General features: G+C 44.7%; 1 protein-coding gene across 1 annotated transcript in view; it reads right to left on the bottom strand.

The window, feature by feature from the left end:
• Window positions 1–298: 298 nt before the first annotated feature.
• Window positions 299–15798, bottom strand: part of JPT1 (Jupiter microtubule associated homolog 1) — a 16141-nt gene continuing 641 nt past the window's right edge. The window contains exons 2-5 of the mRNA XM_034789795.1: window positions 11882–12024; window positions 11286–11383; window positions 8508–8532; window positions 299–1273 (exon numbers count right to left, since the gene is read on the bottom strand). Of these exons, the coding sequence (XP_034645686.1) occupies window positions 1125–1273; window positions 8508–8532; window positions 11286–11383; window positions 11882–12024 (415 nt within the window). The 3' untranslated portion in view covers window positions 299–1124. The remainder of the gene's footprint in view (window positions 1274–8507; window positions 8533–11285; window positions 11384–11881; window positions 12025–15798) is intronic.

The following is a 15798-nucleotide window of genomic DNA, read 5'->3' as shown; positions in this document are numbered from 1 at the left end:
ACCTTTTTTAAAGGAATGTAAGCTATCACGCTTCAGATCATGGGCTAGCCCTGGCTGACAGGATACAGAGGAGGTGGAGCACAAGGGTGATCAGAGATGACCCTTCCACTCTGAACTCCTGTGAGATGTTTCTTGATTTACAACCCCCCTGTGTTTTTGTTTATTTACACATAGGTTAATTAAACTAGTGCTATAACAACAAAGGGAAGCATTTCAAAGGAAAGATCAGGCATGCTGTACCATACTAGACAGAAGCAAAATACAAATGAAAACATTGAAATAAAACCCACACAGGAAACACTGCTTCAAAACTTCTATATTATTTACTTTTAAGCAACAGTCCAGCTTGGTGAAGTTACAACACACATTTTAAAAGGATGAGATTTTCACCTCATGGTCAAGCACCAGCATGATCATGCACAGCATTGAGTCATTTATAATAAAATGCCCTTGTAATTTTTACTTGAACAACCACTCTTGTATGATCCACACCTCATTCCACCTTTACTGGCTTAAGATTCGGCTGTACACCCAAATCCCTCCCCAATATTAGGACAGGAATCTCAGCCCTAAATATGGCACATGCCCCATTTCATAATGGTCCAACTCTAAGATACTCCTTGTTAAAGGCAGCATGGCATACTAGATCACACTTCTGTACTGTTCTGAGACATTTACCACATGGAAGTCAATTCAGTTTTGGATAACCAACAGTTGTGTGCGGTGAAGGGGACTGCTCTCATTGACTGTTTGCTGACCTGGTCAACTAGAATTCTAAACCCTTGTAAAGCTGACTATAAGAGGTTCTAAAAATCTCCGTACAAAAACCCTCTAAGCACACTTAGAACCAATCTAGTCTCCTTTGAAATACATCACTATCCCTCCTGCTTTCCCTCATGTTTACTACTAGAAAACACTCATGTCACTTCCAGTAGATCCAGGGGAGACTAAACAGAAATGGAAAAAACTTGTTCTTTTTTTAAAAAAGAAAGAATGGCAGTACATAAAGTGCTTCTTTTTAATGAAAGAAATTCGAGATGTACAGTCAGGCTCAAGTTGTGCAGTTCACAAGCATGGGGGGAAAGAAACAGACACGAGTTCAAAACAGTCAGAAAGGAACAGGTTTAACCGAGGACTAGGCTGGACTTTCCACCAGGTGGATTTCTCCTGGATGGTGCAGGTACTGGTGCTACTGGACTAGGAACAGGTGCAGCAGGCAGGGTTTTTTCTTCACTCTGGCCTGGAGCAGCTTCTACGTCAGCCTCAATGTTTTCTAGAAGAAAAGATTTTAGGGTGTTTGATATGGAAAAGAAGAAAGGGAAATCTCCAGCTCTCTCAGGTAGTCCCCCCTCCCCCAAGTTCCGCTTCAACATCTGCTGGCAAGACAGCATTAACTTTTTGGTGAGTAACAAATACATTTCCTTGAGAGACTATCTTACACTTGGTTATAGTCCAGGGGTAGGCAACCTGTGGCACGCGAGCTGATTTTCAGTAGCACTCACACTGCCCAGGTCCTGGCCACCAGTCCGGGGGGGGGGGGGGGGGGGCGGGCTCTGCATTTTAGTTTAATTTCAAATGAAGCTCCTTAAACATTTTAAAAACCTTATTTACTTTACATACAACAATAGTTTAGTTATATATTATAGAAAGACCTTCTAAACATGTTAATGTAATTACTGGCACATGAAACCTTAAATTAGAGTGAATAAATGAAGACTCAGCACACCACTTCTGAAAGGTTGCCAGTCCCTGCTATAGTCATTTAGGGACCAATTTAGTTCAATTACCATCAAAACTGCACTTGCCAGCAATTCATGGCAAGAAGTAATCAATTAGTATGATCATGCATAGGTGCTGTAACTAGGGGTGCTGCTGCACCCCTGGCTTGAAGTGGATTCCATCAGATATGGAGTTTACAGTTTGTTTCAATGAATCTCAGCACCCCCACTATACAAATTGTTCCAGCACCCCTGTGGTCATGCATGTTATGGATCATCAAACCTGTTAATGGCTCCTAGTGAAAAGTCTCAGCATGCGTTGAATACTAAGCCACTACAATGCAGGTCTGAGCGGGAGTTCTGCATTTAACAGTTTTAAATGTTATATTCGCAGCATAATACACAAACTGGAGCCACAGACTCTAGGCTGACTGAGATAAAATGCCTAATCCCTTCCTAAACCTCTGTGGTCTTTGTTTACAGTTTGTCTACAAGCCTTCAATAGATTCACATTAAAGTGTGTGGGCCTGCTTGAAGCTTACATCTCTTGAAAAGAGTGCACCATTTCATCTAGTTTTAATGCTGTTAAAAGACCCTAAATAAAAAAAAACAAACATGCCCTCACATGCAGGAACGGTACACACGTAGCACATTCATTAAAATTTTGCTTGCTAGGGATTCAACTCTATTGAGTTTTCTATTCATTACAGTCAGTTATCCAGCCTGTCTCATTCATAGCCATTGACATTTCTGGGAAAGGAGTTTTAATTAAGTGAATCTTTGTGCAAGGAGTGAGGCACCTCAATTAGCTTCTGCTGCAGCTTGTGACAGCTTCCATCTAGTTGTCCCAGAACAGCAGACCCTCCGCTTTCTTAGGACAATCCAGGTAGTTAATCTACTATTTGTGGGAAAATTTATTGGAATTTCAGGGGAAGGGCGTCACATGTTTGCTCAAAATCCAGCATATGTGTGCTGTGAAGTTCAAGAAAATGCACCCCTTCCCCCGCAAATTCTCAGCTATTCAGAGGTCTAGTCTTGATTACTTAAGTTTATTTCAGAATTTTGGGAAGTATGAAGAGGATTGTGGGCTTTGCTGTAACTAAACAGAATAGGTCACGGTTAAGTGGCCATAAGTATCAGTGGTAGCAAACACAAAACACACCATACACCACACACACACACACCCCCCACTCCTTTTGACAAGTTAATCAAGTCTTGTTTTGATGAAAGATTCCTGTTGGACAAAGTTTATTATTCAGGTCTTTAGACTAAATGAAAGGTATTTGATCAGCAAACTTTAATCAAGACCACAACTTTGAGCAGGGCATTTTAAACATCTTGAAGCAAACTTCACCTATGTGAGACTAATGAAAGAATTAATTCTTATGTTGATGCATCAGAAATACATAAAATTCCCAATGATCCAGCAAAGAGATTAAGCTTCTTTTATATAGTAAAATCTGAAGTAACAATGCATGATTAGAAACGCACTGGATAAATGGATCCTACACTCAGGGCCGGCTCTAGATACCAGCAAACCAAGCACGTGCTTGGGGCGGTACATTTTCAAGGGCGGCATTCTGGCTTTTGGGGGGAGGAGGGGCGCACTTTGCTTCCAGCGGCAAAAGCCTAGAGCCAGCCCTGGCAGCAGCAGCATGTTGTGCATGGGGAGGCGCCCTGGGGCCGCTGCGGTTCGCACCGTGGGAGAGCAGCGCCGCACCTTGTGGCGTGGCTGGGCCGGGCAGGCTCGGCTCTGAGCGGGGGACACTTGGGCTGGGGGCTGCCCTGCGGGACACAGGGAGCCACCTGCAGGTGCTGCAGGGCGGCCACGCCCCAGCGCTGCAGCCGGGGCTGGGTGAAGCAGGCCAAGCCGCCCAGGGACTGCAGTCAGAAGCAGCAGCAGCGGGGCCATAGAGGGCGGGGGCCATGTCCCGCTCTCTGGGGCTCTGCTCCCTCTAGGGCTACCCTGCCCCAGCTCCTCAGCCCCCTGCCCCAGCCCTCCTCAGCTCTGCCCTCCCGGGTCACGGTTGGTCCTGGAGGCAGGAGCCCAGGGTGGAGGGATCCTGGGCTGAGGCGCGGCCCAGGAGCCCTGCTGCTTACCCCAACACTGCCAGCGCTGGACCGGCTGGAGGTGAGGGGGGAGCGGGTAGGAAGCCCAGGGCTGGGGTGGCGGGGGGGGGAGGTGAGAGATCCCAGGGCTGGGGTGACGGGCAGCCAAAAATGTTTTTGCTTGGGGCGGCAAAAAACCTAGAACCGGCCCTGCCTACACTTTACAGAATGCATCCATATTCCTTTGAAGTAACAGAAGCTTGAAACAGATTAGAAAACCACTGTTTCAGACCACTGCACTACATACAATAGTACAGGGGTCGGCAACGTTCGGCACGTGGCTTGCCAGGGTAAGCACCCTAGCAGGCTGGGCCAGTTTATTTACCTGCTGATGCGGCAGGTTCGACCTATCGTGGCCTCCACTGGCCGCAGTTCGCCGTCCCGGGCCAATGGGGGCGGCGAGAAGCCGCGGCCAGCACATCCCTCGGCCTGTGCCGCTTCCCGCTGCCCCCACTGGCCCGGAACAGCAAACTGCAGCGAGTGGGTCTGCCATTGGCCAAACCTGCCGCGTCAGCAGGTAAATAAACTGGCCCAGCCCGCTAGGGTGCTTACCCTGGCGAGCCGCGTGCCGAACACTGCCGACCCCTGCAATACTATGTACATGTAAGTCAAGTGCTGTTTATTGCAATGGTGTTCTCAAGCTTTTCCAGTCTTGATCATATCTTAGATATAGCCTCATCAACACCCCTATGGCAGCTGGAGCCACTGCTTGTGGATAAGCAGTTTACACTGATGTATCAGCTGGAAGGGAGATCCAGCAGCTCTCCAGGTCACTGATAAGCCAATGGCTCCAAACTGGTCACTGAACTAAGCAGACACTGACAGTTTCTTCCTGACAGTGTCAGAAAATAGCCCTAGTTAAAATACTAATAAGACATTTATTTGAAAGAGCAAATCTGGATGTTAAAGTGGAGAGAATCTAGAATATAATGATTTACTACCAGAACCATTAGCTCATAGGCACATTGAAACCAGGCAGCAGACTTCTAGATCCTATGGAAGCCTCAGGCTGACACCATTCTTAACTCATGCACACCAACCAACCTGCCAGCCTACTCAGCAGAACTGAGATATATTATGGTACAGACTGCTGATTCATATTAAGAACTGAATGCTCTATTGTCTGCACTTTAAGTGAACAGTAAATGAATCCTATGAACCCAGTTCTGGGAGCCATAATGCAGACAGACTATACCCTTTTGAAAACATGTTTTTCCTTGAGAACCCAATGAAATTTAATCCTGAAGATGTGTGTACCCGATCAATTTAAAACCAGCAAAAACCTGAAGATTGAGTGCTTAGTAAAAGCAGTATTGTTCATCATAAAGCAGCTTGTCTTAATTCAGAAGAGTGAACAGAATTGTTTAGGATGGGGATGGACTAGATTTGAATACAATCCATTTATCCTTTGAGAAGACACTTACCCATTAGGATTTAGTGCCTGTAACACCACCCCAAACTGAGATAGTGAACTTTAAAATGCAGAAAGCTTTCCCCTTCAGAGGTGTCTAAACTCACTCCTCCATGAACCATTCAAAAACCAAAGACATTATACAATAAATATCAGAACAAGACTGGAAATATGAGCAACATGGGACATTCACCTACATGACTGATGTAACATTTCACAGGATAGAAGTATCAAGAGACATTTTGAGATAGCTCAGTGACAGTGCTGTGCAGTTCTGACCATACTCTATTTGCCATAGCAGATTGGGGGGGAGGAAAAGGAGAGAAAAGAGGAGAAATTCAGTGATTTGCCAGGGTTCACAAGGGACTTTTCACACTCAGGAGGTGCCTTCCTAGCATTTCTGCTCTTGAGTTGTAAGAGGTTCTTACACTCTCTTCCAAAGCATGTCAATAGCATTAGGTTTAAGTCTGAGTGGTTTGCTTGTGGCTGGTCAGAATAAGTTGTGAAGACAATTTATTAAACCAAAACACTTTCCAGTAATGTTGTGTCAGGAAAACCAACTCCAGTTCACTTGCTGCTTAAATGGCTGTTTATTTCACTGACATGGCCATCTACAAGAAGCAAACCAAGAAGTGAGAAATTGGTTGACTGACTATCCAGTGCAGTTAGAAGTAACTATTCCAGTAGCCCTGGGGTTTCAATTATAAGCAGAGCTACAACATGAATATTTTGTACCAGTCACATTTGCTGCTAGTAATGGTGTTGGCAAAATAGAGAGAAAGTTCATTCCTAAAAATATTGAAACTCATGCTCTTGCCTCAATAGTTTCTAACCCTAGTCTCGGAGCCCAGCTCTGCAATGCTAATTAAACCACATTAGTAATAGCTCACAGGAAAACATTAAGGAAAGCTGCATAGTTGAGTCAGGGGCATTAGATACTCTTCCCACACCAACACTTCCTGTTTGGCTACCAGATGTCAAGCCCAGCCCATAGCTGTTACTTAAGAAGGAGAAAAGATTCTTCTCCTAAAACCTTTAAGGAGAAGTCCTTTCAGGAAATGTAACTGTTAACAGCTTTGCTGATCTTCATCCTGAAACTAAAGCTTACAGGTGTGGAAAGTAGCACTGAGGGAAGTACTGGGTAAAAAGAAATGAATATTTGTTCTAATCAGGAAATGGGCTATTTCTAGTGTAAATTTAAGAAGATGGGAAAGGCACCTTTCACTTAGACCCTGGAGGAAAAGACTATTCATGATCAAAGGTATGAATGCTTTTCCATATTTACATGGATTTTGCTAATAAACTTCTGCTCAGCAAAACTAGTTGAGCAAAGACATTAAAAAGGACACCATGCACTTGAAATAAAGAGTTAAGAATCACTTTATGACTATACTTGTCCTTGAGTCTCCCTGCCAATTTGTTGTTTTTTGGCAATCGTATCTATTTTTAAAGAAATCTGTTGGTGTGAAAGTTTCCATTTCCATGTGGTCCTAACTATACTGGTATAACCGTGAAAATTACCAAGTGCCATCCAATACACAAAATTTAAAATACAGAAAACTTATCAGGTTATAGAAAACAATCACTTATTACAAGTATTGCTTAATTTGATGGTAACCATTTTTGTTCTACAAGGAAAGGCAAGCTGTTTCTGACTTGAGTACCATTAGACTTGCCCAATCCTGAAGAGGTTTTAGGTAAAGCATTTAAGGAGAGGTCCCTGCCAAAAGATCGATTAACAGAGTTGAAGCTAAATCTACTTGGTCACTGAGGAACTAAGAGATTCAAGCTGCCCATGCCCCTAATGACAGACCACAAGGCTTTCAGTGACCTCCAGATGGAGAAAAAGCACTGTAACTCAGCTTCTCAGGAGGAAGATATCCTCAGTGCATGAATAGCAAGGCTATTCAGATGATAGTCCAATAAAGTTGAGTGCTAGACCAAGAGAAAAACTATTAGCTTAATGAACTTGGAATCAGATTAAAAATGTCATGAATACACATGAAACAAGAGCGAGCCTAGGGTTTCCAAGAGGCTTGTCAAAAGATTACATGAATATTAATAGACTTTCAATTTATAATCAAATACCAATTCCACTTAACAGTCACCCTCCTCAACGGCCACAATTAAGAGCCTTAATGGGCACAGGGTAGACACCATTGCCCTAAGGAATCACACACAAATCCCTATTGTTATTGAATATCCATTTGGATTAGTGAAGAAAGCTCAGCTTTGATGAAAGTATCAACCTTATGAGTGCTCTGAAAGTCCCTTCTGGAAGCAGGTAACTGACTCATGTTCAAGTGTGGCTCTTTAAAGTGTTCAGTTTCAAGTGTGCAAATCCTGTCTGACCAGAGGACAGTGTTAGGAGCTGCTTATTCATTCTGGATCAGAGTCGCAACTGCCACATTTTGCAGGTAGTCATTGACTATTAACAGATGGATTTTGCTTCTTGTGATTGCTGCCAACTCAGGACACTCTGGCAATTACCTTCACTCTGAGAAAGTCTATCCATTTATTGTGCACTTGGCTCAACAGCTAAAAGACTATTTTTGCCTGTATAACGGCATATACTGGATAAATAGCTACAAAGATCAGCAAGACTTAGTCACATTTCATCTCACTTTATTTTGAATTTACTCTAAACAAAACTAAAGACACAACTTAATATTTACATGGCGTTTGAACTCAGTCTTTGAAGTGTCAACAAAATGTTCCGAAACTAAAGTCACTTACAAAGCTGCATCTACATTGATTTTAAAATCCTAGTACTAATGATCCATTGTGGCATCCCCGATAATTAAGGACGCTAATAATAAGTCTTAGAAAACTTCATAACTCCCATAGTCACATTAAGATTTATTTGATTTAGGTTAAATAAAATGCAGGTATTAAACTTAAAATGGTGCAGTGCAGCAGTCAATACATCTAAGGATTGTCCCTCCCCCAACTCCATTTCCCTTGTAACATGGGTTTCAAGTTAATCCATTAGTCCCAAATGCAGACTTCTTGGCACTAACTCTATTGCTGGCAAAGGAACAGGCTGTGACCTCAAATTCACTGGGTTAAAAACCAAAAACAGAGACATTCTACAATCTACATCTAACCAAATATTGGAAATATTCAAGTTACCACCCTTTTGATCTAAGAGGTCACCACAGGCTGGATTATATTCAATATCTCCTTCCAGCACCTCAAATACACCAGAACTTCATTTGTTCCTGAAAGATTTCTTACAGGTTAGACACCAGAAAGGGAGAGTTACTCACCAAAAGTTTCACCACTTTCCCCGTCCTAGAAGAGAGAACACACATTATTTCCTGTACTTTGCAATGGATTTTCAATATTAGATACAGTGTGCAGCACTGAACACTAGGCCCCACCTAGCAACAACTGCTAAACAAAGCTAGTCTAGCATGCTTCTCTATGCCAACAGAGCCCTCTGAGTTGGGGGGAAAATGCAGAAACAGGAAGCAATCTTGGGATGCTGGATTTTCCAGATCAGATGTCAAGGCGGCACTGTGGACAATGCATGTATTCTGCTGATCAGAAGAAACATTGCAAGTCACGCCTATGGAGGTGGTCTATTCAACCAAATTTCTACAATGACATTTTGCCAACTGATCAGAGAAATGAGTTAGACATCTGTGTTTTTAAATACAGACATGTCCATTTATAAGAACATAGTGATAAGAACTGAATGGGCATAGACCAGGGGTGGCAAACTTTTTGGCCTAAGGGCCACATTGGGGTTGTAAAACTGTATGGAGCGCCGGGTAGGGAACGCTGTGCCTCCCCGAACAGCCTGGCCCCTGCCACCCCCATCCAACCCCTCCCCACCCCTGACTGCCCCCCCAGACCCTCCCCCCAACCCCCCTGCTCCTTGTCCCCTGATCGCCCCCTTCTGGGACCCCCCACCCAACCTCCCCCCCACCCCCTATTCACCCCCCCCACTCCTTGACTGCCCCAACCCCTATCCACAACCCCTGCCAGGCCCCCCGGGACTCCCATGCTTATCCAACCCCCCTTCCCCATCCCCTGACCGCACCCACCCCAGAACCTCCACCCCATCCAACCGCCCCCTGCTCCCTGTCCCCTGACAGCCCCGCAGGACCCCTACCCTTTAATCAAACCCCCCGCTCCCCACCCCCTTGCCATGCCGCTCAGAACAGCATGTCTGGCAGCTGTGCCGCCTGGCCACAGCCAGACACGCTGTCGCACTGCCCTGCAGGAGTGCGCAGCCCCACCACCCAGACTGCTGCCTGCGCAGTGGAACAGCTGCAGGGGAGGGGCTGGGGTTAGCCCCCCCGACCAGGAGCTCAAGGGCTGGGCAGGATGATCCCCTGGGCTGGATGTGGCCCACGGGCTGCAGTTTGCCCACCTCTGGCATAGATGCTACTCTCACTCTAGAGGCCAGAATTACAATGACATGGAAACTTGTCTTGTGCCCATATGTGCAGGAACCAGATGGCTAGAGCACTAGTCCAACACTGTTCATCTAGCATTTCATTAGAAAGAGTTCACTTTGATAACTTTACACGAGCTACATTTTACAGCCATGAAGTGAAGAAGTCAGTTTTTAATATAGTGTAGGTAATTTTCAGTTTGTCCCCCTCTGCTCTAGGAAGCTTGCCCCCCCCCCCCCCCCCCCACCACTGGCTCTCTCAAAAGGTGGCTCACCTTCCACTCAGTCCCAATTACATTTTCTGTAACAGCATTGAAAATTTCTTTGCTGAAGCAGATAGACAGTTTAACACCAGGTTGGGGCCGAAAATGAAACTGTTGCTGGCAATCGATACAGTACTAGGTCATTTCCCTGATGCAGATCAGCCCTTTAACAGTGAGCTAATGAATCTTAACAGAATTGTGTGCCTGGTGTTCAGGTGTAAGCTGACAGCTCCACTGACGTCAATAGAATTACATGAGTCAGGCTGAAGCATGTATATGTACCTCTTAAATTCTGGACTGGACTACACTATACTAGTTTAAACTGCTTGCAGATACAGCTACTGTGCAAGTGAAGCATTCTGTGGGATAGGAATTATGTTCACAAAGTCAGCCTCTGCAGGCTACAGAATATGTAATACAATTAAACAGTTAACAGAATTAGACCAAACAGCTTACTTTGGTTTTCTGCTGTAACCACCAGATGAAATTGACAGCCACTACGTTCCAATTCAGCAAACAAGACATTTCCTACACTCAAGTCTTGTTGTGGATCAGAAAAGTCAACTTTAATCTGTCTTTGTGACTTAGATGCCAATTAAATATGAGTAACAGTAGGTCTCCAGACACTTATCTGTTGCCCTGTCATCATACCTGGGGGCTATACTTTGCCCAGTTTATCTTTTCTTGAAAATTACTGAATTTTAGATGGAGAGATGACTAGTTTTTAGAATTTAATCACAGATGTGAAGTTTGCTTTAGCCTCCCTAATTTTGCTATGTGCAGAGAAGCTACTATTCTCTCTCTTATTTCTCCAGGATTTGGAATCGCATACTAAGCAAAAACCTGTGCTAATAGCATGGTTCTTTGTCCCTTCCCTCCCCCCCCAAGAAGCTAGACCACGTACAGAGGTTAATGCATCTGCTGCCCCCGTAGATGACAGCCAGGGAACTCCTTACACAAGCATCCAGGCTACTTGTTTTACACTCCAGCACAGAGCTGGCATCCCCAACGCTTCGCTTCCCTTCCCCCCTCCCCGTTGATTAAAGAGCACTGCAGCTTGAACTTTACAAGCAAATGCTGGTAACGATATTGAACTTGTGGCTAAGGCATGGGATTTCCTCACCATTACCAGACTTTTGCAATGGGACAAGCCAGAAAATGTTACTGAACACCCAGTTTAAAAATCTATAACTCAGTGTTTAGTTTGATTGCCCACAGCATGTTAGTATGAAATCTCCCTGCACCTCTTTCTCCAGGTAGAAAGTAAGAGGCCACAATAAAGCCACCTACCTGCCTTTAGGCCCTTTTCCTACCATACAATCTTACTAACAGTGGTTAAGCAGCCACAAGCACAGCACAAGCTTTTGATAGTCACTGACCTTTGGATCTACAAAGTCCCCACAGTTTGCATCAGAAGCGTTTATCCTTTGTGGTCCAGATGGTTCAGAATCTTCTCTGACACCTCCGGGCATGGCCCCTGAAAGCAGAAGTTTGTCTTAGTTAGGATGAAAAGTCAGCCTACAAGAAAGCAGACTGGCACAGGTATCCAAAGCTTTATTTCTGATGAACTCGCAAAATCCTAGCAGGACAAGATTTCATCCTAGGCATCTAGGCTTCTCATCACTGCCATATTAAAATGCCTCACAAACATTCGTGAATCTATCCTCAGTCTCACCGCTGAGGCAGAAGTACTGTTTTTTCTGATTTACACAGAGAAACTAAGGTCCGTGGCACACAGAAAATGTGTGGCAGAGATGGGAGATTAGTCCCCATTGCCCAAATCCCAGTCCAGTGCCTTAACTACAAAACCATCTTTCCTCTGTACTATGAAGTCATCAGCTGCATCCACTACAGGATGCTAATGATTCTACTCCACAGTTCAAGGGGTCACTCGCAGCCTTTTCCATAAAGCATTACAAAATTAGAATAGTCACTAGACATTAGAATAGACACTGAAACCAGAGTGAAGCTTTACCTGTTGAGCCACCCCTAGAAATTGGATTCTCTTCAGGAAGACCAAAGATGTTGGATGCCATTTTGTTCCTTCGCACCGGCTGCTCTTTTGGCAAATCAAAGCTCAAGTTGAAATTGGAACCTCCACCTGGAGGGCGCAGTACCCTGCAGAAAGATTCAATGTGACAATCTTATATTTCAAGAATTTTACCACCATTGTTACTGAAGTATTATACAAAAGGTGGTTGGGTAAGCAAAGGGATTGAGGTCTCTGAGAACTGTAATATAATAGAATTACATGGGTTAAACAATGGGTTAAATTCAGCCCAGTTTCATAGTGTTCTAAAGCTACTCATAAGGCAATTAAATTTCACAATCAATTCACAGTGAATAACACTGACCAGCACTGTACTTGTTGGCACTCAGAAGTCAAGCACTAGATGGGCACCAAGAATGGGTTACACTTGTAATTCACTCCTGGACCTACAACATACTTCAGGACAGCACAAAGACATTTGTTTGGTCACTGCTATTCATATTTTTGGTGGCTAATCGGAGGACTGAAGAGAGACTACAATTCACAACACTAAATATTAAAGACAGCCAAACAAGGAAAAATAGAACAGTCAGTTCCATTCATCCTTGTGTCCCGGATCAATGAAAGATGCTACATTTTTCAAACTCTGAGCCAAAAAAGCCTTCTATTTATCTCAGAGTCCAATCTTTCAACTACTAAACAGCCAAATTCATTAAAACACCCCATCAAAATTAATCTTGAAATGAGCAATGTGGCGAAGACTAACATTGGGCTCATGAACCACTGTACTATTTGTGCCACTGATCATGTCTAAGGTTCCAGACTATTTGGAACTGTTCCAATTTTTTTAAAACCCAAACATGCAGCAGGTTCCTGAATTAAGAGATGAGCCAAAAAGCTTTAAAGTAAAAATTGCTTGAGTGCCATCTGTATTGAGCAGGGATTATTAAGGGGCAGAGTTTAGCTGCAAAGCAAAAGAGTCCTGGGCATGTCTATAGAGCTCCAAAAAAAGCATTTATTTATATATCTCTCTCACACACACACACACACACACACACACACACACACACCTTGATCAGGAAGTCACATGAAGAAACCTGTTTGGTACCTCCTCCTGAAAGTCAAGAAGTGAAAGCAAGAAAGCGCAACACTTTTGGCTGAAGGAATTCAAAGCTTATTTTCTTCAGCATAGCATCCTTTTAGCTCATCAAAAGTGACAGCTGAGAAAACCAAAGAAATCTCAGAAGAGTCTCATCTAGCCTCATAAGTGGTGGTAAACATGAACAGCGCTCAGACGAAGTTCAAAATACTGACAAAGTTGTCGATTCAGATTATCAAATGAAGTTGCTTTCATAAAGTTCAGATTCAAGCTATGAAAGATGGACAGTCCTATGATTCTATAATAGTGAAGTGGACAGCATCCCAATCCTTTTTAGTGCAGTTTCACAAACTTTTGGTCCTTAGCCTACAGTTCATAGTAGAAAGGTCTGTAGAGTCTCACTATGCAAAAATTCAAACACAAATACAACAGAGCTGGAATAGTATCAGGGGGTAGCCGTGTTAGTCTGTATCTACAAAAACAACAAAGAGTCTGGTGGCACCTTAAAGACTAACAGATTTATTTGGGCATAAGCTTTCGTGAGTAAAAAACTCACGAGCCTCTGACTCATATGGATAACCACTGCCAGGAATTAATTCTGATCTTTCCAGACCTTAAGCCTACTATACTAAAGGCAGAACACAAGACATCAATCACTTCTTTACCCTGCTGACCTCAAATGCAGCATAATGGCAAGCAACACAACACCTATGTAGGTGTGAATTCATTTGTTTAATATCCTAGAACTGAACTGAGTCTTTAAAACTTATTTATAAGAAATCTTTAGAGGGGAATACTTAACAGTTGCACTGCTCCTTAGTGTATGGTGGGGATTCGGTATAGAATCCTATTCTCCCCTACAAATTGAACATACAGTAGGGAAATCCAGACGACCAAGTAACAGCTTTTAAGAATCCACGTATACCTTTATGATTTCCTACTCCCCCTTTCTGAGGTATGTAGTTCGGTACAGCTGTTCAGATAGTCAATTAAAAATAATCTATTTAATCTTATATTTGATAGAGAGAAATTATACTTCTAGGGAAAGTGTTCAAATGTGGAAACATTATTGTTTTACATATCATCAGTTGCCACATTTATTAATTCTTAGGGCAGAGTGTTCAAACAAGGGCTTGCAACTACAACCCATATCTCCCCCTGCTTGACAGGGCAGTGACAACCATTTCTTCGGCAGACTGATGTCAAACAGACTTAAGACAGCCTGGTGAATCAAGCAGAAATACAAAAGGGTAGCCAAGCAAACTGCTAAGAGTAGCTTCAACATAAGGTCTGATATTCTATTCAGTCACCCAGCTAAGAGTGACCTGAAAAGCTTTTTAGTCATCACCCAACCCCAGGATTTTGCATTCGCCCTGCAACAGCTGACAGCCACACTTTCAGAAAGGCACTGCTCTTTGCATGAAATCCAATGAAATGTGTAACAGGCTGAGAAACCAACCTCACCTCCATGAAGAAAATGCTCTTGCAACAGAGAGAGACCTTTTAAATTCCCAAATGCTCAATAGGAAATTTCTGCGTGTTTAAAACAATGGCTTACAAAAAAGAAAATCTGCTTCAGTTCCATCCTGCCCAGAAGAGCATGATTTATACACTGCCTAGTCTTACACTGCAGGATTGAAATACAGGAGTTCAATTTAGTTTGAGACGATTCTTAAGAAATGCTATGCATTAAGTTCTTTGTTTCTAGACAAACCATGCTCTTTCTTGTTCCCTCATCCCTTTTTCTACAACAGTCTCACAGACCTTGTTTCCTGCCCCCTCAAAATGGCTCCCTATGTGGGGAAACCCCCCCCCCTCCAAGAATAGCCAATGCAACACTGCGGGTTTTGATCAGCGGAGAAAGGATGTTCAGTGAAGTAGTGCCTTCACTTTCCCCCAGCACTGGAGCATGCTCTTTGAGATCTAGCTGCCTGTAATCCATTTGAAATAACGGTACACAACGAGCTTAACAATAGAGACACCTTAAACCCTGGCAGGATCAAATCTTCCATAAAGTTACAGCAATTGTCTCCGAATAGGAGCAGCCTCTTAGATGAATGCGTGATGAGTTACAAGTGTACCGCTGCTCCCTGCTAAGGTTAACAGGTAGAGAGGCTACAGACAAGAGACAATAGAGCCTGCTCCAGCCCCACCCAGTATGGGAAACCCTCCCGGGGCAGCACCGCTGGAGTAAGGAACAAGATACTACTGGAGAAGCCAAGCGGCACAAGGGACCGCAGCGAGGACGGTGCCGGGGTTTTGGGGAGGGACTGAGAGGCGAATCCGGCTGCGTGGCTGGGCAGCGAGCTTCCTTCCTTTGTTCGGAGAGCAGTCACAGCCGCCCGCAGCAGCCCGGGGCGGGTCTGCCGCGATCCCAGCCCTGCTGCTGCTCATCCCCAGGCAACTGCGTCAGGGCTTCGCAGCGAGAAAAAGCGAATCCCACGGGCAGCACATGCCGGCTGGGTGCGGCCGCATCCCCGCCGCCTGCCAACCCCGGGAGAGCAGTCAAGGCCCCGCACGGCTGGACCGGAGCCCCCCGCCCCAGGGACGGGGTAAAGCGTCCTGCCTCCCCCTGAACCTCGGATACCCCCTCATCTTTCGGGAGAGGGAGCCCATCACCATAACCATAACCCCAGGGAGGGGGAGCCCTCAGCGCCCGCCCCCCCGCCGCTGGCTCACTCTGACGGCCCGGCCACAGCTCTTCCTCCCCCCGGGTAAACGTCCCCCTCCCCGCGGAGCCCCGCACTGACACTCCCCCCGAATCCCGGGCCCACTCCCCGCGGAGCCCCGCACTGACACCCCC

The sequence above is a fragment of the Trachemys scripta genome, chromosome 14 (genome assembly GCF_013100865.1).
Source record: "Trachemys scripta elegans isolate TJP31775 chromosome 14, CAS_Tse_1.0, whole genome shotgun sequence".
Taxonomy (NCBI): Eukaryota; Metazoa; Chordata; order Testudines; family Emydidae; genus Trachemys; species Trachemys scripta.
The sequence above is the reverse complement of the archived record's forward strand: the minus strand, read 5'-3'. Positions and strand labels throughout refer to the sequence as shown.